At 36.2% G+C, this 20,738-nt stretch overlaps 1 protein-coding gene across 1 annotated transcript in view; it reads left to right on the top strand.

Annotated features, from left to right (window-relative positions):
- The window catches only part of not (ubiquitin carboxyl-terminal hydrolase nonstop), a 35,918-nt gene extending 15,665 nt beyond the window's left edge, over nucleotides 1-20,253 (top strand). Inside the window, exons 5-9 of the mRNA XM_083110386.1 lie at nucleotides 986-1,236; nucleotides 5,767-6,007; nucleotides 15,156-15,316; nucleotides 16,146-16,295; nucleotides 18,870-20,253. Coding sequence (XP_082966512.1) covers nucleotides 986-1,236; nucleotides 5,767-6,007; nucleotides 15,156-15,316; nucleotides 16,146-16,295; nucleotides 18,870-18,912 — 846 coding nt within the window. The 3' untranslated portion in view covers nucleotides 18,913-20,253. The remainder of the gene's footprint in view (nucleotides 1-985; nucleotides 1,237-5,766; nucleotides 6,008-15,155; nucleotides 15,317-16,145; nucleotides 16,296-18,869) is intronic.
- The last annotated feature ends 485 nt before the right edge of the window (nucleotides 20,254-20,738 follow it).

Below are 20,738 nucleotides of genomic sequence, written 5' to 3' on the forward strand. Positions count from 1 at the left end.
GACATTCATTGTTCGAAACCTTATTTGCCACTGACAAACCTTTAGGGGAGTTACTTGAACTTATGGAAGTGGTGGAGGAGGAGAGTCAAACAAAGAATAGGTACGGACAACGTTGCAACAATAACAAATGCCTTTGTTATTAACAAAAGAACAATGCTGTTGTAAAATTTACAATGGTGTGCATCCCGAAGGGTTAAGCTTCCTGTTGGGTTGTGACTGTGCTTTAAGTAATGTTTTTCAGAAGAGTGAGTCTCTTCCACCATCTGTGATGAAGTTGTTAGTGTATTCTTACCTTAATGTATTGTGTATTAATGTATTGTTTGTTGTGTGCAGGTGCCTTTACAACCTAGCACATTTAACCTTTCTCAAGAGGCTTTTTACACCACTTTTATAACTCTTGGGTAAAAATTTTAGGTAAGGGATTATTTCCTCATGTACATGGATGGAATGGTGCAAAATGACCATATGTGCTGATGGACCCAAATTTTTAAAATTCATTCAATAATGAAGTAATCACCCGGAGTGGGTGATCTGAGGTCGGAATTTTTCCGGCCTTGTCCCTGCATAAATCTGCTCTGGGACTCACCCAGCCTCAAATCAATGGGTACCTGGGTGCAGGGTAAAAGTGGCCGGAGTTTGATGCTGATCACATCACCTCCAAAATTGCCGAAAATCTAGAATGTGTGGGGCCGTACCACCACATCCCCTAAATGTGCCTTCATGACATGGTGCTATATGCATGGGGAACTTTATCTTATTCATTCAATAGTACTTGTATTGTGCTACCTTTTTGTAATTTGTGACTTTAGGTTTGTCAGTTAATGATGGTGGTAGATTTTAAATGGTGGCAGTATTTACAGCAAGACTGTTATCATGTTTTCTAGGTGGTAGATTTGCTAGTTGTGTATGCCATTGTCATTTATTTCATTATTTGTGAAATACGTATCAAAGTGAAGCTTGTTGTAATTATGTACTATTTCTTCAGTTCTACTCAGGTAATAGGGCTCCATTAATCCTTACAAGACTTCTTCACCTCACATGGACCCATGCACGCCACATGGCAGGTTACGAACAACAGGATGCTCATGAATTTTTTATAGCTGCTTTAGATGTTCTGCATAGACACTGTGAAGGGTCCAATCCAGTTCCTAGTTCAAATCCAGATCACTGCAATTGTATCATAGACCAAATTTTCACAGGAGGTTTGCAGTCTGATGTTGTATGTCAAGCTTGCAAGTAAGTATAAAGTATCATAATATTTACTGAGAGAGTATACGTAGCTCAATGATATAATGCTCAGAAAACTTGTTTCTTTATACCAGAAATGTGATTTTGAAACTGGAAGAAGAAACACAGCAGAATGTTTGTAACTGTACGTGAATCAACACAATTTACTTTCCAGAAAAATATATTTGTAGTAATCGTAAAAAATGCTTTACTATCATTGTTATAACATTGAAATAATTGAATGATAAGTATTTCATATACTCTGGTTTTATAAAGTAAATGCCTAAATACAAGGCGGGAACTACTGCAGCCACCTAATCACAGTGGAACTCCGATTTTACGTTCCTGGATTTTAAATTTTCATAAATTCAACCTTGATGGTCCCAATATAGCAAAATGTTATAAAATTTTCCTTGATTTTATATTTTCCCGCATTTTAAGTTCTTTCAAAAACATAAGGCTGATATGTAGGCCCTCTCCCATATTTTTTGTACAGAGGCTTTTGTAGATTGCGGTAAGGGGCAGATGATCGCTTCCGGGTTGTGAACCTTGCCCATCCCATAGCCAACATCGGCACTTTAGAATTGTAAATGGTTGCAAAATACCACTCATAAAGAGAACTGTGCACTTCTTATTTTCATTTTCAGGGAAAAAGAATTTAAAATGAAAATATGTTTCTCATATAATGAATATTACTACTGTAAATAAAATTGAATACCTCAGAATAGTAGGTATGAATACATCATTTTGTTCACCATAAGGTCATGCTCATAGAAGAAAGAGAAGAAATTATGAAAAAAAATCATGAAGAATTAACTTTTCCCCCTAACCCCATAGACTTGAGGGTAAGAAATAGGACTTGAATATCAGCTGCTTTATGGTTCACTTGTGAAAAGAATTGAATATTTGTCTCTTTTACTTTCTGAGAAAGAAAATAATGTTCTAATAATCAGAATATAGCAAATGTTGAAATTATATTTAATATCTTGGAGATTTAGAGTGATGGAGCTGTGATTCATACCTCATTATTGACCAGGCTGTAATATCATTTTCATAAAGGGCCTATATGCTTCAGGTATTAGAGGAAGAAGAAAATATGAAAATAAAATTTTGTGCGTAAAATTAATTTTACCCCCTCTCTTCTTGGAGACATCACTGATACTTGATAGCTGCTAAATGCTTAAATAATTCTTATTACTTAATATAATGCATTTCCACTTGCAAAACTTCACAAAGTTTGAGGCTCCCCCACCCACTACATACTTTAAAGTTCTTATTAGAGCTCTTGTTGAAATCCAAATATAAAACTCTGGATCATTATCCAAGATACATGATAATTATTATTATTATTATTATTTGAAAAAGTGAAGAATGACAAGTCCTGATGTTTGCTGGGATAATTGAATATGAAAGCTGGAATTAGGAACGCCATTTCTACACTACCTTCTAACATTATTTAGAAAATTATTTCTGAAAAGTGAAGAAAATCAATTTTGACCTTTTTAGAAATTATTTTCTCTAAACCACCCATCTCAAAATGTCTGACTGAAAATTGTATAATATAGTCTTTGGTTACTGTGCTTGCAGGAGGTGGATTCAGGCTAGGCAATATTTTTGTGTGTAACCGGTGAGAATTTTTCAAAAAATGTCCTCCATATTCCATATTTTTAAAATATATTTACTGTAAAATATGTTACACTGGCAACGCTGTTTCTAACTGCTGCTTATCAGTAAACCTGTAGAGCATCAAATATATTATTGATAACTTTATGCATTATGTGCATGCATGTGCTTTGAACAGGTAAAGGAAACCTCAAGTCTCTACCATTTTTTTAAATTTTTTTTTTTACTTTTTACTGGTTTGAAAACTCCATAATTTTCCTTGCGTAAAATGTTATACAAAATAGTGTTCTTTCTTTGTGAGCTTCTATCACTGTAAGAAATCAACAGAAGAGGAAAATATTAAATTTTTGGACATGTGTCATGTGGCCATTTAACACATTTTTTTTTAGCAAAATCCGCAATTGTGAGTGGACAGCACCTGTATGATCTGAGGTGAAATCGATCACCCATCTTAATTTCCAAAAATTCTATTTTGTTTTCTGCTGTGCATATTTCTCAAAGTATTATTTACATTGATATGCTATTTTCTTTTCTTGAATATCATGCATTTCAAATTAACATGTGTAGAAAACACATTTCAGGTGTATGGTCAAACTAAAGTTGCATCTTTGTGTAGCATCGAAACCTTGCAGGAAATACATGAAAGTGTTACTGAAGTAAACCACCATGCAAGAAGGAAGTACTGTTGGACAACCATGTACTAGACAACAATTAGAAACTAGGAAAAAATTGCTACCCAAATTGTAATTTCCCTGATGTGCTTTTCCAAAATATTAACACACATGGATGTCATTTTGATGCTGTAAGGGTAAAGAATGGACTTCTCTCATTCTGTATTCAAGAAGCAACCTCAAGGACTAACAACCACATTTGTTGTTGTCGTTTATGTTTCAAACAGGATGTTGTACAAGTGTATCTCCTTGGCATGCCCATTTGCACCATCTCAGTTTGTACAGATACAGAGGAGTGATCGTTTACAAGTGTAAGAAGAATAAGGACTTGCCTAAGAAATTGAAGTTGACAGGAGCACTTGATGTTAATGTCAATTGAAAAAACTTTTGCCAACATTAAAAGCAAAGAACACCTTTCATCAATATATGAGCAATGAGTTTTCCGAGGCAGATAGAAGACTACCTTTCACCTTCAAGTAGCCAGTGATTGCAGACTGTCTTGAAGGAATAGTGATGTTAACGAACAGTATCACGTAAAGTGTTCTCTATTTCAGTATAATGTAGCATACAGAAAAACAAATTCTTAATTCTTCTGTTCTTTTCAACCGGTTCAAGTGGCTCCGGCGCCCACCCAGCATCGTATAAAGTGGGTACCTGGAGGAAACTCTGGGGGGTAAAGGCAGCAGGGGCATGGTGCTGATCACATCATCCCCAGCTCGGCTGAGATCAAGACACCCTAACCCCACACTCCCTATATACACCTTCATGACATGGTGCAAAGCACAGGGGAGCACTTTACTTTACTTTTTAATTCTTCTGGATCATAAAAGAAAATTTCTTAATTTAATTGCACGAGGATCGTTCAAGTCCAACCAGGCCTTTCAATTTTTCAGAATAACTGAACATTCAGTCATATATAAAAGACTACTTATGATGGAAAGCACAATATGTACTGATCCTTGAGTAGTAAAGTTGTATGAGTCATTCCCTTGTTTCAAGTTATTCTGTATACACCAATGTCACAGTTTGAATATGGGGCAATTATTATAAGACAACAAACAAAGGTGTACCGGACAATAATTATGGGATAGAGGGAGTATTTTCCACACGTCCAAATGTGTTCAGTTATCCTGAAAAATCAAAAGTTACCATTTGATTTGAATGCCCCTCGTGCTTAACATGAACGTGTAAATTACTTGATTTGCCATACATATAGAAAATCTACACATAGTGTCAAGTCCCTAATGGCTTGGTTCTTGCTCATCTATGTCCCTCCAGAGGACTGCAATTGAGATATGGACCTCACGAGATCAAAATTAAGTAACCGTTATTAAGTATGTTTATAGGCCTAATATCATAGTCTTTGGAAATGGCAGGGCAGCTTAAGACAGAAGGGAAGATGGAACTTAACCTGTACATGCATGTAGAGTCTTGAACCCCCCCTTTCTCTCTCTCGCTCTCTCTCTCTCTCTGTCTCGCTCTCTCTCTCAACAGTCACACCTCCACAGTCGCCTCGGGGAAGTGAAATGGCGTGCGCCTTTTTTATTTTTTAAGTTGAAATGCTTCTTTTAGATTGATTTAACGTTTGTGGTTTTAAATAGTAGCATGGGAATGGCAGTTTTATTCGGTCTCTCGGGAATATCAAACATCCAATGACGTAGAAAGGTACATGGGCAGAGAAGGACACGTTGAACTATGTCATAGTAGTAGGAAGAGTCAAAACGCCATTTGAAGTTGAAGTTGATTTCCCATAGAATACATGGGATTCTGTAAATACTTATTAATCATATTTTTCGAACATCGTGTCTAACTTACTAACCAACTTGAAAAACAGTTTCCACTTGCAACATGGAGAGAAATTCATACTCTCTTGCACACTAAACCCTTTTTTAAATAGCAGTGCCCGATCCGACAATATTGAAATAAATGCACAACTAGTGCGTAATTGTCCCTCCTCACCTTAAAACACCAAATCAATCCAAACCTTTTACAATAACCTAGCATAACCCCACCATTCATTCTCTGGAACTCTGCATATGTATGTTATCGTAAAGTATCATTAAACATTTCAATGTGGTAACTCAAAAAGGAAATCTACAATGAAATGGTAAAAAGGTGAGCATTGGTAATTTTCCCCTTACATCACTGCTAATGTTAGCTTTGTCGGCAGCCGTACCAAAACCATTGAGAACATTAGTTAGCCCTTGTTTTTGTGGTTAGTGCTATCATCCATAATTTCTTCTAGTGGAGTGTCAACAACGATTGATCCTTTCTGGGACATATCCCTGGATCTTGGCCCTGCATCAGACACTGGAGAGAGTGATCCTGAAGCCATGTCTCTAATGAATTGCCTGGAGAGGTTCACAAGACCTGAACACCTAGGATCAGAGGTCAAGATCAAGTGCAGCAATTGTGAAAGCTACCAGGAGTCAACCAAACAGTTCACAATGAAGAAACTTCCTGTTGTTGCAAGCTTCCATCTAAAGGTAGTTTTTTTCACTGTTCATTTGCTTATGCTACTGTGACGTCTTGCATCCTGTTAATTATTATATTCTGAAGGAACACCTGAGTCACTTAAATTTTCTCGTCGTTCCATTCTGTTAATCAAAACTAGAAACTATTTTTGAAAATTAATAAAAGTGTTTAAAATACATTTTTAAGTGTAGCATGATTTGCGTAGAAAATGATATCAGAAACCGTTAATATTTTAAAGCATGTAACAGGCTTTTTTTTTGTCATGTGATCTTACTTGGAACACTTGAACTCTTAACAGTTTGAATTTTGATCAATTTCTTTTGAATTTTAAGTGTTTCTACTTTGATAATATGGTATTATATAGTAGAACAACACCTCCAAATACCCTGTAATTCAGCTTAAATATGGAAATTTGTGTACGTCCCAAGTAGGGGATGCAATAGCCCTAACATGGAAGCACAACTTTTAACATGTATATTAACCCATTAACTGCAGTGGAACTATATATAGACTCTCTAAAAATGGTCATTTTTGCAGAGCATCTATATATAGATGATATTTCAAAATTAGGGTTTTTGTATTGCGGCAAGTACTTTTCTAGACAGCTTTTTCACTTGCTATTATTAGTCTATATGGGCTATTGTCAATCAAAACAATCCATTGTTGATGATATATATTTATATATCCCGAAACCTCTGCCATCGTAGTGCGGTGTGCTATCCACTCTGACATGGAGGCAGACATATTATGTATGTGAAATCCCCTAGAAAATATCCCCCTGGTATGAAACGTTACGGCTCAATACAAATGTAATTGCTTTATATTTGATTGTTATTATTATTTTTGTCCAGAATTACATAAAAAATTTATAGCTGATTATTATTATCCTGTCTGTTAAACTAGGGTGGTTATAATTTTGATGTACTAATATTATTTATATTATAATGCCTATTATGTTCGTAATTTCATAGTATTTTTCACAATTTTGTTAACAAAGTTTAAACGCAATCTAAGGTAATATTTCAAATGATAATTCTCTGACTGAATGTCAAATTCGAGATATTAATCTGTTTTCTTTCTCTTAAGAAATTGTTTATGCTCTATATTCCTAAAACCCTTTAAGTTATTGTCGCAGTTCTTATTAACAACAATGGAAATATCTATTTTGTTTATTTTTTTGCATTCAGTAAATTCAATAAGGTCTTTATTGACAGAGATGAATATTTGCCCTGTACAAATTCATTTTGTTTTTGCTGCAAGGTTATAGAAATTAAGTTTTTAATATTGAGGTTTTATAGCTACACAGAATGTTTTGCATTTTTGGTTGATTAGATTTTGGAAAGGTCGCAAGATGAGCTGTGAAAATTATGTCATGCTATGACAGATGAACATCGAGTGTTAGAATAGTCATAAGCAGTAGAAGCATTACACAATGGATAATGTCCAATTACCGGGGCGAATCAAATGAAAACCTTAATTTTTTTTTTTATCTAGTAGTTTTCTGCAAATAGGGCTGCACAAGTTTTCTGCATTTCAGCATAGACCTATTGCAGATCTATATATATTTTCAAGTCTGAGTTAGTACCTGAATTCTGTAATAAGATGAAGAATTTTTGAAATGCACGTGCAATCACTTATTATGGGAGACAAATTTATGGTAAATAAAAACTGAGGAGAGCGGTAAAAAAAAAATGTGTAGATCGGCAGTATATACCAGCGGTGAAAAAAAAAATCAGTACTCTTTTGAATGGTGAGATAATACAAAAAAAAAAAAACCTGTAAATTAAGTTTTTGTGATCAGCATCTGCTTGTGGTTTATTGAATTTTTGAAGACAATATTATGGCAAATATGTTATATATTCTCAAGTCTAACAATGAATCTATTCAGAAAATGGCGAACACTCATTTAGTTGCATTTCAGACTCAAGTGATAGGTGACACAGGTCTCTTAGAAACAAACCTTCATAAATAAATGCAATATTTCAAACCGAAGTGACATGACAAGATGCATGTGTTTCTCAATATGGTGCATGGTGTCTCCTTGGTCTGTTTTGCTTTATACTAAAGGGACCCTTGTCGCATGAGGATATTACCAATCAGTTCAGGCCTGGTGCAGGCTATCATACTACTATGGCATGAAACATTGTTGTTGATTGGCTCAAACTCAAGTGGCATGCGTCTCGTGTTACTTGCCACCTAAGTCTGTTGTTCGCGCATATTTATGGATAGGGACCTTGAATTCTTTTTAATACGACAACATCAAAAAATGTTAATTGCTGCAAAACAACTAAATAATAGTGTTGATGTATGTGCAGTGGCATGCTGTGAATGCATTTTCATCCATTTGAAAATGCCCGACCCTGTGGCCGAGCGGTTAGCACATCGCGCTGCGACGCCAAGGGTCCCGGGTTCGAATCCTGGTTGGGCTTGGTTGTTTGTGAATGTCCATTCATCAATTTCATCCTTTCATCACTCATTCTCATCTTCGCAAATTAGCCAAGAGGCACAAAACGCGAAGTAAAATAAACTAAATCAATCAATCAATCAATCATCCATTTGAAATCACGAAATATCACAATTATGATCACTTTTGTGAATATCAACACATTTTGTGCTTTAAAAACTAAAAATACCATGAAAATCCACCACTTGTGTTTTGTATGCATGCCTACCACATTTCCAGATGTGTAATGTGCATGCCTTCCAAAATTTTGTACAAAAGGAAAGTATGGTGTGTGTGATATGAAATAATACCAAAAGCTACATGAAACCACATGTAAATACGTTTCGAATGTGCACTTACAGCCAGATGGGAGCTGTAACATCGCTAGTTACTAGGGATGGACGATATCGGAAATTTGATATCGCTACATATCAAGAAAATATAGTCAGACGAAATTATATTTTTTTCGTATCGTGATATCGACGATATATCATCTTCACAATATATTTTGCCAAAATATCATAATATATCATCTAGTTGCGCCTGGTCGATATTTTTTCAATATCGCAATATATCGTCTTGACAATATATCGCTAGAGGCACATATTTTTGGTAAATAAAAAAGCAAAATTTCGGTACAAAAACTGAGTCAATTTCGGGTTCAAAAGCGGTAAATAAAATGTAATATCGGTGTTATAGCGGTGAAAAATTGGATGAAAAGTGGTATATAAAAAGACAATTTGGTTTTAAAATTGTGAATATAATCCTAAATTTGATTTAAAAACTACACTTATTCCACAGAATTAACATTTCACTTCTAATAGCATATTTATGTAGTTATAAGAGTATTAAGTTTATTTCTGTGTAAAGGAGTCCATTTTTGCTTCTCCAATATTAACAGCAGAATTAATCAATTTTTGCGGGAATTGCATAACTCACAGGATACTTCAGACTTCACAAAGAGTCGCATCGGTATATAAATGGTAAATTTCGTGTTTAAGAGTTAATTTCGCTTTTTGAAGTTCATTTCGCATTATTTCGTGACAAAACATGGTCACAAAATGCATCTCACACCTTTCAAAAACATGAAAAATTAACACTACAATGTGTTTTTTCAAATTTCGTTTTTTCGTCAAAAACGAAATATGCATGCCCCTATATATCGCCCATCACTAGTAGTTACCCGCGCGAGAAACATTTTACGTCACCGAGTAAAGTGAGGCAGTTCTGACGGACATAGAGTGTGCATCTGCTGTCACTTGGAAACCATAACCGGCATTTGTCGCACGAGAAAAGTTTTGTTACCGAATGAAGTGGCGCGATTTCAGCGAGGATCAACATGCACCTACTGTCACTGAAGTTGTAAGGTAAATAGTTGTGGTTCCCTGTTTAGGAATACCGGGCCAAAGGTGTAAGATAGGTATATGTCGTCTTGCCATTTTGCCATCTCATCCTGCTTTCGACGTTCTTTTTTTTCTTTAATATTGGGTCAAACAGGAGGGGGGGGGTTAACTGAATGGTCATTTTAAAAAGTCGTTAATTCTTGAAGTTTTCTGCATTGTTAAGTTTCTCGAACTTATTGGAAATCGTTAGTTTTTATTCCAGAAATGCAAAAACAATCACTTAAAGTGAAAACGACGTGTAGAATTCAAGATTTCCAGAGCTTAGGGAAATGTCGAACATTTCCCGTACTGAATGTTGGGATTTACAAAATTTCCCATCCGACCCAAAAAATGATGTCCCGCACACCCCTAGTGAAGTGTTTTGCGTTACCTAACGAACTGACGCGATGTGCATGTACCATCACATGGGAGTTGTAAAATTGGCATTTGTCATGCAATAAACTTGTTTTTCCTTTGTTACCGAGCAATGTGGCACAGTTCTAGTGAAAATAAAGTGCGTACCTATCGTCACACGGGAGCCGCAACATCTGTATTCCTTGCATGAAAATACCGATCGAAGTGACGCGATGTATGCGGAGAAAGCTGACCTCCGTGACCGAGTTGTTAGCACAGTGAACTATGTCGCTAGGGGTCCCGGTGTTGGCATGGTTGTTCTTTCTGAGTGTGTCTTCATTAATTTCAAAATACCATTACTCATTCTCTTCATCACGATTAGCCAAAAATGACAAATGCGATGCTAAAATAACTTTTTAAAAATTAAGTTGCGCGTAAATAAGAGTGTCACGAGAGTGATAACGTCTGTATTTGTTGTCCGAGAGACGCTGAACTGAAAGAAGTGCGATTTTGCCAGAAATCCAGTACATGCCTACAGTCACACGGGAGTAGTAACATCGTTACTTGTTGCACGAGAAATGATTTGCATGTTTCCAACTTAATTTGATGATATTTCACGAAAAGCCGTTCATTTCGTGGAAAAACACACATTTCATGTTCCTTCGTGAATAGAACTTGCACTTATTTTATCATTGGTGATGTAGTTATTTGCAGAATGTTAGAAATTGCAACGTTTCTTCACATTTCGCATTTTCGCGCATCACGAAAATTCAATGTCCCTACTTATGAAGTTTTTACCACCCATCTGCTTGTGGACACATACCATGTTGGAACTTCTCCATTCGTAAACTAGATGATATGGTAAGCATTCATAGAGATATTTAATTTCATTTGCCGGAGAATTTCTGTAAGTTTTAGGTTTCGAGAGAGAAAGAAACCACTGCTCATACCTGGTGCAAGTGTGTGTGGATGAGACATCTACTTTCAAACGTCAAAAATGTCGTTCTGAAGCTCACTTGATCAGTTTCCCAGACTTGAGGTCGTTTTGTAAACAGCAGTTGATACCTCGTGTAAATTTATCTTTGTACAGTCGATCGGACTTTTAAGATTTTTCTTTCACTCCCTCGTAAAATTGCATGTAAAACTATTATTGTCCCTGCTATATAATGAACATTATTCATGACAAAAGAATGCACTTTGCATGTCCCCCCCTCCTCTCAAGGCCAATGCCACATCCACCCATATTGTTTGGTTTGGTTTGATTTGGTGTTTTAAGTCCACTTTATGCACAGTAAGGCTAATGGGGCTGGACCTACAGTTTAAAGTGGGATCCGAACCACTTGTGCCACCCATATTGTGTCATAATCCTCATAACATATTTAATTACGACTATGCTATTACTAAAAGTAACTTTTTTTAGATTTACTGAACACTTTACTTCATCTAGCTCCTAAATTCTACCTTTTCTTAGTCTAACGGATTAAATATAGTGCACTTAGTATCAAAAATGACTTGGAACCAGCTGCAGAAAATGAATTACTAAGGAAATATATTCCAATTCCCTCCCACATTTCATCGTACATATTACAGCATTGTGCCACAGTGTAAACTTTTTTTACATATATTTTAGAAAAATATATGCGTTGAATTTTATATTATTCTTAGGAAAATAACTGCCCCCCTCAAAAATTTTGATGGCACTGTATGAATCTTGGTCCCTTACATTGAAAGTGGTACATAAATTAAGAGTATTTGAAAATATTATCCTTAGGAGAATATATTTGAACCTAAAAGAGATGAGGAGGTAGTTGAGTGGACGGTTACATAATCTAGAACTACACAATTTGTATTCCTGTCCAGAGATTATTAGAATAATTTAATCGAGAACACTTAGGTGGGCAGGCCATGTGGCATGAATGGGAGAGGAAAGAGGAGTTTACAGGATTCTTGTTGGGAAACTTGATGGTAAGATACCTGTAGGAAGGTTAAGACGAAGATGGAGGGATAACGTTGAGATAGACCTAAAGGAAATCTGTAAAGATTGGATTGATTTTACCCAGGATAGGGACAGATGGAAGGCTTGTGTTGCTGCAACCAGAAACTTTCAGGTTTAATGCTATAGAGTTATTTATTTAGTTAGGCACATGCCATTATCTCCCTTTGTGGTCACTTGGAACACTTCCGTGGAACTTTTTTGCACCCATTGTGAATACTTTCCAACACATGAAATGTTTACTGAAAGTATTCAAATGAATTTATAAATGTATTCTAGAGTAATTTATAAGAGAGAGGAGCAGAACACACATGTTTTGATGCATTGCCTAACTCTATTTCACTTTGCATGCAAGTGAAGGAACCGGCCATATTTAAAACGTCAACAGTTTATGCCTGCATCCAGTTTATTCACCTTCCATGCAACAAAATCAGCTTGACATTTCATACTATTGCCTACAGAACGGATATCATGAATCAGAACAAGTTTCAAAGCAGACTATTATTATGTATCTTGAGCCACCTCTGACTGGAAGCGAGTCCAGATGCCAGTGCCTGGTTGGTCTGCAAATGCAGTCCAAAGTTTATTATATAAATAGAGATGGAGAATTTGGTGCTTCCAGCAACATCACCTATTACAACATCCACCACACTGTAAGAAAGTCAGATGACAATCATTGAAACCAAGGGAGCATTTCGCACTTCTTCATGTTCCTGGTTCCCCCAATTAAATAAATTTAAGGATTATTTCATTAAATATTTATGGTATTCCATTTGTTTTATTTTTGTATACACCAGCCTCGGTCACAGAAGGATTAATGAGGAGCATTACGAAGCTGAAGATCATAGATTCGCATCCTGAGTAAGGAATTGCCGTTTCCTTGTCTCCGTACCTTTTACCTTACCTAGTGTGGAAGGTTTATTTGCAGCAGAGTCTATACAATACACGGTGGCTCAAAAAGTCACTTAACACCCTCGGTACAAGTCCACTGCAGCATGCAACATGGAAATGGTGATGACCAATCATTGCCAGGCCAAGTGGGAACCACATTGACGCCACCCACATGGTCGATGTCCGCCATCTTGAATTCAACTTTAGAATTTTAAAAGGGAAGGGGGTGATATGAAATATCAAATCAGTCTAGAATTTCATGAGAAATGCAATGGTGAAGGTTTTTTTGATGTATCTTTAACCAGTAAAAGGTTATGACTGAATTCTTGTACCAATTTGCTCCTTTTCGAGGTGTTACAAAAATGCCTTAAAATTTGTTTAGCGCATCGGTAATGCATCAAGATCAAAGTGACGTCTAGGGAGAGAAGTTCACATGCCATTGCACACGATTTTAATCGGATACATCCATGAAGACCTGTGCATTATGAATGGTTGTCGCGAACAATTACAGTGTGACGCTACATTACCATTTGTACGCCATTAACTTTCCCCCCCCCGACAAGGATCATGGTTTGTTTGGACCAAATTTTCCTCACATGCGTATCACTCCCGCTATTTTGATATGTCAAGTTTAAATTAACACCCTGTATAGATGATTTATTTTTGGATGCACTTCTCTTCAATGTTGCCACAGGGCAGGGGTTAAGAGACACTGTCCCATGTAAAGCAGTCTATTTTTAACTTGGGACATTACAAAAAGTTAGCAATAGAATATAAACTAATAAAACTAAGTTGCTTATGATACGGTCCAGGTATTAAGCAGGCTACAAGGCATGGTCTTCACGGCCAGAAGAAGAGAAATCATAAGCAGATGTATTCTGTGTGTATTCTTGCTGTATCAGGATTCAATGTACTTGAATGTTTTGGACATAACGTCCAGTTTCTATTAAATATGTTAATTGTTCACCGTCTGGTTTTTATCTTGTGCAACTTATATTAATCTACATTACCATGTCCTTCACTCTGAACCTATCAGCTTACGTCTAATTAAATAAATAAACTAATAAGAATAAAGAAACACTCTTTGGCATGAACACAAAAGTAATAAGAAAGAGGACATTCTTCCAATAAGCATTTCTATATGACAGTAAGGGCAAAAATTTAATACTGATTTTCCTAGGCCTTCTGTAGACTTTCCAAGAAGTTTTAAACATTAAAAAAAGTTTACTGCCATTCCTTCCATTTTCCTATTTTATCCTTTTAAGTCTTTTTATGTTTTGACTGACATTTAAAACATCTTGGAAAGCTTGAAGGCCTAGAAAATGGGGCCAAAAATGCTGTGTATGAGAAGCAGAAACAGTTTAAGCACTTCTTAATATTTTTCTTATTGACAAATTCCGAGAGGACTAATAAAGACGAATAAAAAAATGTATACTATTCTTATTTTCTTGTTAAGCATAATCTCATCTATTGCAGGTGGAAGAATAAAAGTTTACCTAGAACCCTTTAACCACTCATAAGTTAGGAACCCCATGCACTTCTGTTTAAAATAGTGAACTTTTAAAAGGCAGGGTTGGCAATGCTGTAAAATAAGCATTGGAACTTATTTTCAACACAAAAAACACAATCTGTTTTTCTTTAAACATTTTTAAAGTGCAATATACAAGCAATGCATACAGTTAAAATGATTTACAGGTGGTTTAGAGGGAGAAGTTATTGGTATTTGCTATGCAAAACTACAGCCAACTTGGTGGCCACGTGCATCGACTTTTGATCTCGCCACCAAAGTTCCCAGGTTTGAATCCTGGTATTGCGATTAGCCAAAAGTGGCAGAAGAGAGAGACTAAAGAATAATGCAGATACAAGGCTACCAATGTGTCTTCCCAGAAAGGATTGTAAGCAATATATCATTGGATTAGGTTATGAAGAAGCAAGAAGGTAATGGTTTGAATCTGTTAGTTTCCATGTTATCAAAAATCAAATGTAGGCTTATGTGACTTTCGAATCACTTTCTATTTCATATGAATTCATTTTGTTTCATGTTATTCTTCTCCAAGTTTCTCCTATTACTCAACAATCTTTTCTCTACTTTTCAGAGATTTGAACATTCCAGTGACAAGGATATTCGTAGGAAAATATCAACATATGTTTCATTTCCAGAGTATTTGGACATGACACCCTTCATGTCTGATCAGCGTAACAACAACAATAATAATAATGGCCAAGATCTATCCATTGAACCAAGTAATGACAATAGGTAATATTTCATTAATGTTAATTGATCTATACAAAATTACTTTCTAATTAATTTCTTTTAATATAGGTTCCGCCAGCTTGGTGGTTAACTTTTGATCTCATCACTAAAGTTCCCAGGCTTGAGTCCTGGCATTGGGTTTTGTGAATATTTCTTCATCAATATAATCTACGTACAAATTAAAACCTTCATTTGTTTTTGTTTCTTATCTATTAGATTTATGTATGTAGGGTTGCACAAGTTGGCACAGGCCTATTGCTGATATACATATATTTTCAACTTGAGTTATTAAACTTGCTGGTGTGGTAAGCATGCATAGAGCTATTGAATTTTCATTTGCCGAGAAATTTCTGTAAGTTTTAGGCTGACAGAGGTCAAGAAACCACTCCTTTCCACTGATGCAAGTGTGTAGAGTAGGCACCATCTTAAAAATGGCATTTTGAAGCTCACTTGATTAGTGTTGCAGCCTTGAGGTCGTTTTGTAAATAATAGTTGATACCTGAAGTAAATTTGAGTTGTATACAATTTTTATTGGACTTTCAAGGTTTTAATTTGCCTCCTAGTAATTATCACATATCCTCACAATTCGTTGGCAGAAAATAGACACAAAAGGTCGAGGTCTACTCTTCTGCATGTTGTAAATTACCCAGTCACTAATGTTAATCAATATTTTGAACATCTTAATTGTTACAATTTTCAAGCATCAATATTGGTGTCAGTTGGAATCTGTAATCGTTTCGGTACTGACATGTGTATTGGTTCAAAGTGGTAACTGTAACTTACATTTTTATTTGTGCTTATTAAGTAATGATTTTTTTTGTTTGCATTCTAGGTATTCCCTTTTTGCTGTGATAAATCATATTGGAGAATTTGGTTCAGGTCATTACATTGCATATGTTCGTCAGCACAGAGATTATTGGTTCAAATGTGATGATGATATAATCACTAAAGCAAATATCAGAGATGTCCTCAGCAGTGAAGGGTAAGTGGCGAATCGGAAATTACTTGGCGTTTGTTACATCTTCCTATACTTCGTGTTCACATTTTTATCTTCATTACACATGTATGCTTTTTTTAATGTTTTTTCCATGTAGAACGTTCAGTTGACCAAGTCCCAGCAAACATCATGTTTAATATCAGTGTGTTAATTTTGTTATTACTTTTGATCTAGCTTTATTTTCCCACCTCGTACAATTTTTCAAGGTGTACGATTTTTATAAAAATGTCAGAAGGCTGTTCTGTTGACCATGCAACTTTCTTGCTCCCCCAGCATCACACCCAGTTTTGTGGCAGTTTCCTTCACTGAGCAAAATTAGGCCTTGCTGTCCCAAAATCTAGGATTTTAAGTCAAAATGTAAGGCACAATCATTTGTCATACATAATGTACGTATATTACTAGGAAATGTTAGCAAAGAATGTGAATTTGGTGGATTTTCAGGTCAAACACAATGTCTTCTACATATGAGGGTGTAGAATAATAAATTCCCTCAGAATATTCCCGTGGTTTGTTGGCATGTGTGCCACTTTGTGCTTGGTGCTAATGCAACTCAACATCAATCTACTGGTTCTGGATCTTGTATGCTAGTGTGGAAATCTATCAGAGTTTGGGTTCCTGATTGTGACATTTCCCATGGCATGGGTGGAACAAATGAGATTCTGCTTTTGTGCAGCACTTGGTAGTTGTGAGTCTGTCCTCCAGACTCATCTCCATATCGGAGATGTTTTTTGGTAAAAGTTGAGCCGACTCGAGCTTTCTCTTGTGCAATGGAGGTGCATTGACATATTTAGTGCCTGTCTCGTTTTCTGCTGTACAGAAGTGTCTTGGTGGTACCAGATCATGAGATGGAGGTAGTGGAGGTGACCATTTTTCAACATCAAAGTGGTACACAAATCAACATCCCAGTTTAGGAGGACCTTATCTAACTTTGAAAGATACTGCTTACACAACCCTGAGTTGTTACAAGATCTCATGACAAGGCTAACTGAGGTTCATAAGCTGGATAATCAGATATGCATGAGTTGCATTGGGCAAAGACCTGAACAATACCAAGATGGAGATGCCTTGACTGCTCCACAGGGCTCACCATTTCCTCAGACAAAACTCGCATCACGGTTTAGCAGAAACTAACTAAACCTGTGCACTGGACATATACGTATATCCTGCCTGCACCCTGCACTTGACAGTACGGATAAGTGTAGACCCAGGGCAAAACTCCCCATCCCAACCAAAGAGGCTTGAATCACAGCACACAGAGCAACATGGCAAGAAAAGACATGGCGCTGCTTTCCACACCTTTCAGTACCACCATAAGGTTGAGGCTTCCCAGTGGCATAGTGGTACCTGTCACCTTGTAATCAAGGCACCCTGGGTTCAATCCCCGGTGGAGGTACACCAAATGATAGAAATCTGATGCAGTAATATGATACTACTTCCATCCCAGATACCATCATTTATGGTGATGAAGAGGATGGACCTTCAAACTTAATAATAATACAGTAAGAACTGCATATCCCGGAACCTCTATAAGAAGGAAACCTGTAAATACGGAAAGAAAGTCCCCAGAACGGACCTATTTTATACCTGAAAATGACCTGCTTAAGGTGGAAACCTCTTTAACGTGAAAACGGAACACCATTTAAAGACCAATGAGAGGTTTTTATTCTCAGTAAGACGGAAATTTCTTCCTTTATTTTTTTTCGCTCTCAAGAAAACAATGCAATACTGTAAGTGGAACATGCCTCTGTTGCCACTCACTTATCGGTAACATTGTCGATATGAAAGAATGCGCTACAATACTCATAGCTGTTACGATTCAGTTTCTTTCTTTCGTCTCTTACCCTCTTTCTCCACCTTTCTTTGTCTATTTCTCCTCTGTTCTTTCGTCGTCTTTCTATTTTTCTTGTTATCTCTCTTAGTTTCTTTCTTTTTCTTCACTGATCTCAATCTTTCTTCACCTCTCTTATTCCATCTTTCAATCTTTCTCTTTCCCTCTATGCACATCGCGCTACGATGCCAGGGGTCCCGGGTTCGAAAAGATACATACATAAGTACATACTGTATGTTCTGACAATACTGTAAAAAGTGTACCAACATGTTGTGTAGTTACATAATTGTAATCTCTGTTATGCTTATTGCGACTGTATCGCATTTTTATTCATGTATGTACATGCATTAGTACCACAGAGAAGAGTAATGCAAAATGTAAATTTGTCTTTCCATTATTTCCTGCAGCGCTCTATACTGTATTTAAAGTCAACCCTGTATAAGAAGGAAAACTGTTAAGACGGAAAATTTTGCTCGGAACCATCATGTTCTGGGATAGACAGGTTTTACTGTAATAATAATGCAAAGTAATGAAAACCGTACCCTTACTGATGCTGTAGAATTACACTGCGAAAACCTTCTCTGAAGGTATGACCATTGACAATTACACTAAAACAATTATTCACGTGCAATAGCATACATAAAATTACTATTATTTTTAGAAATATTGTTACACATTGGTGTAGTATTAAAAGTCAAATCACACTAAAAACCTGACTTTTGTGATTTCAGGTATTTACTCTTCTATCATAAGAAGATTCTGGAATATGAATGAAGGGTCTGGAGGAAAACTTTTGTCCAGTATTAGGAGCTTTCCTTTCTGTGTTGACTTCCAAGGTTTACCAGGCATTCTCATGGGCACTTAGCCTGGGGCCAAATATAGTGTTTTTTGCTCTAGATGAAATTGGTTGTGAAAACTCACTTACTTGTCCATGCACTTTGGTATATTGATTTTTAATGTTGTGTACATTGCTTCAATGAATTCATACTTTACAGCAGTGTCCAAAGTGATTTTGGGTTGCAAGTGAAGTTGGTGCTCTTGTGGGATCTCCTGTGTTTAGAATTCCTATAGTTGTGTGCAGCTGATATCCATTGAAGGATACAGCAACTGAGTTAATGTGTTTTTATTATTATTGATTGGGATTCTGTTTGCTTTTGGCGTGTGAGTGAGTTGCTAGTGTAGCAATGCTTGTTCTATTTTTTTTCTTTTTAAATTGAGTAAGTGATTCTTATAGGTTGACTGTTTGGTGGTTATTAAATGGACAAATTCTGTTTTAATATGTCATCCCCTCTTGTAATATATCCTCAGTTTGAACAACATATGTTATTTTGTGTTCTTCGCTGACATGTGGTTTGTTTCTTTCATTTCTTTATACTGATATTGCATTGGAGGGAGAGCAGGAAGGACCCAAATATCTGTGTGTGTGTGTGTACAACATCAATGTCTTTTGTGCTTGTACATATTGTCATTCTGTGTTTTTTTTCAGCATTTTGTTCGTCCGTTGTTTTTGTTACAAGTATAAAGATTAGTAGTGTTATTTTGATAAATTTTCATTTTTTATTTACAAATTGTTAAGTATTTTAATTTTAATGTGAGGAAATACCCAGTTTTCCTTTCTACTGTGAGAGTTAAGCCTCGAAACAGCTTTTTTTGTGTGTTTGTGTGTATGTGTGAAACTTATTGTGTTTTGATGAGTGTTGATGCCTTTATGGTTCTTGGAAATATAATGGAATTTGTGAAAAAAATGTTTAATTCACAGTGTAATTATTTGGTATATGTAATATATGAAATTTTTTGTGTATGTATTAGCTGTACATAAATTTGACAAAAAAAAATCATTATGAAATGTAAACTTTTGATTTGAAGACTAGGTAGATTAAACAGTATTTTATCATCACAAAACAGAACTGATTTACTGGCAAATTGGAAATAATTGATTTCACACTGTACATGTGTATTTCATTGCACACATCGACTGCCATAGCATAAGACTGGAATATATAGAAGTGAAACAAAAGAGAGAGAGAGAGAGAAGTATGTCTGCAAGTATAGATTTGATCTTTGGCATTTGTTTCACTGTTGAATTAGCAAATGCCCTAAATCATGAAAATACAAAAATGACTTCCAACAGTATTCTTTTTTATTTCATTCTTCCTATCCTTTCATAAGTATGGCAGCTTGGGCATATCTGATATACAGAGGCTGTTCAGCATATGTTTGACCAAACGCGACTCCTTCTCCCAGAGCTCAGAATGAACTTGCCCAACCTTGGTCGGGCACGTTTGTCAGTGTAGTGTGTGAGCTGTAAAAGAGTGGTTGTGTTTTCTCACTGGGACCAAAGTCCCGTCCAAACTGAGCTGCTTTTGGGAGGAGTAAGTTGTATAACTTTTCCGAGTGTTTTGTGTTTTCTTGCTTGGCCGAAAATGCTGCCAAAACAGTAGCTTTTGGGAGCGTTATGTTGTAGCCCTTTACAATGCAAAGTTCAGTGTGTCAATGATCAGGAAGAAGTGTAAGAGCAAGGATTGTGACGTTAGTTTGACTTTAATAATCATGAATGTGATCGGCAAGTATACGGATTGCATGGCCCCAGCGTTCGGTTC

This window comes from Lepisma saccharinum, chromosome 24, assembly GCF_977018435.1.
Source record: "Lepisma saccharinum chromosome 24, izLepSacc3.1, whole genome shotgun sequence".
NCBI classification, from domain to species: domain Eukaryota; kingdom Metazoa; phylum Arthropoda; class Insecta; order Zygentoma; family Lepismatidae; genus Lepisma; species Lepisma saccharinum.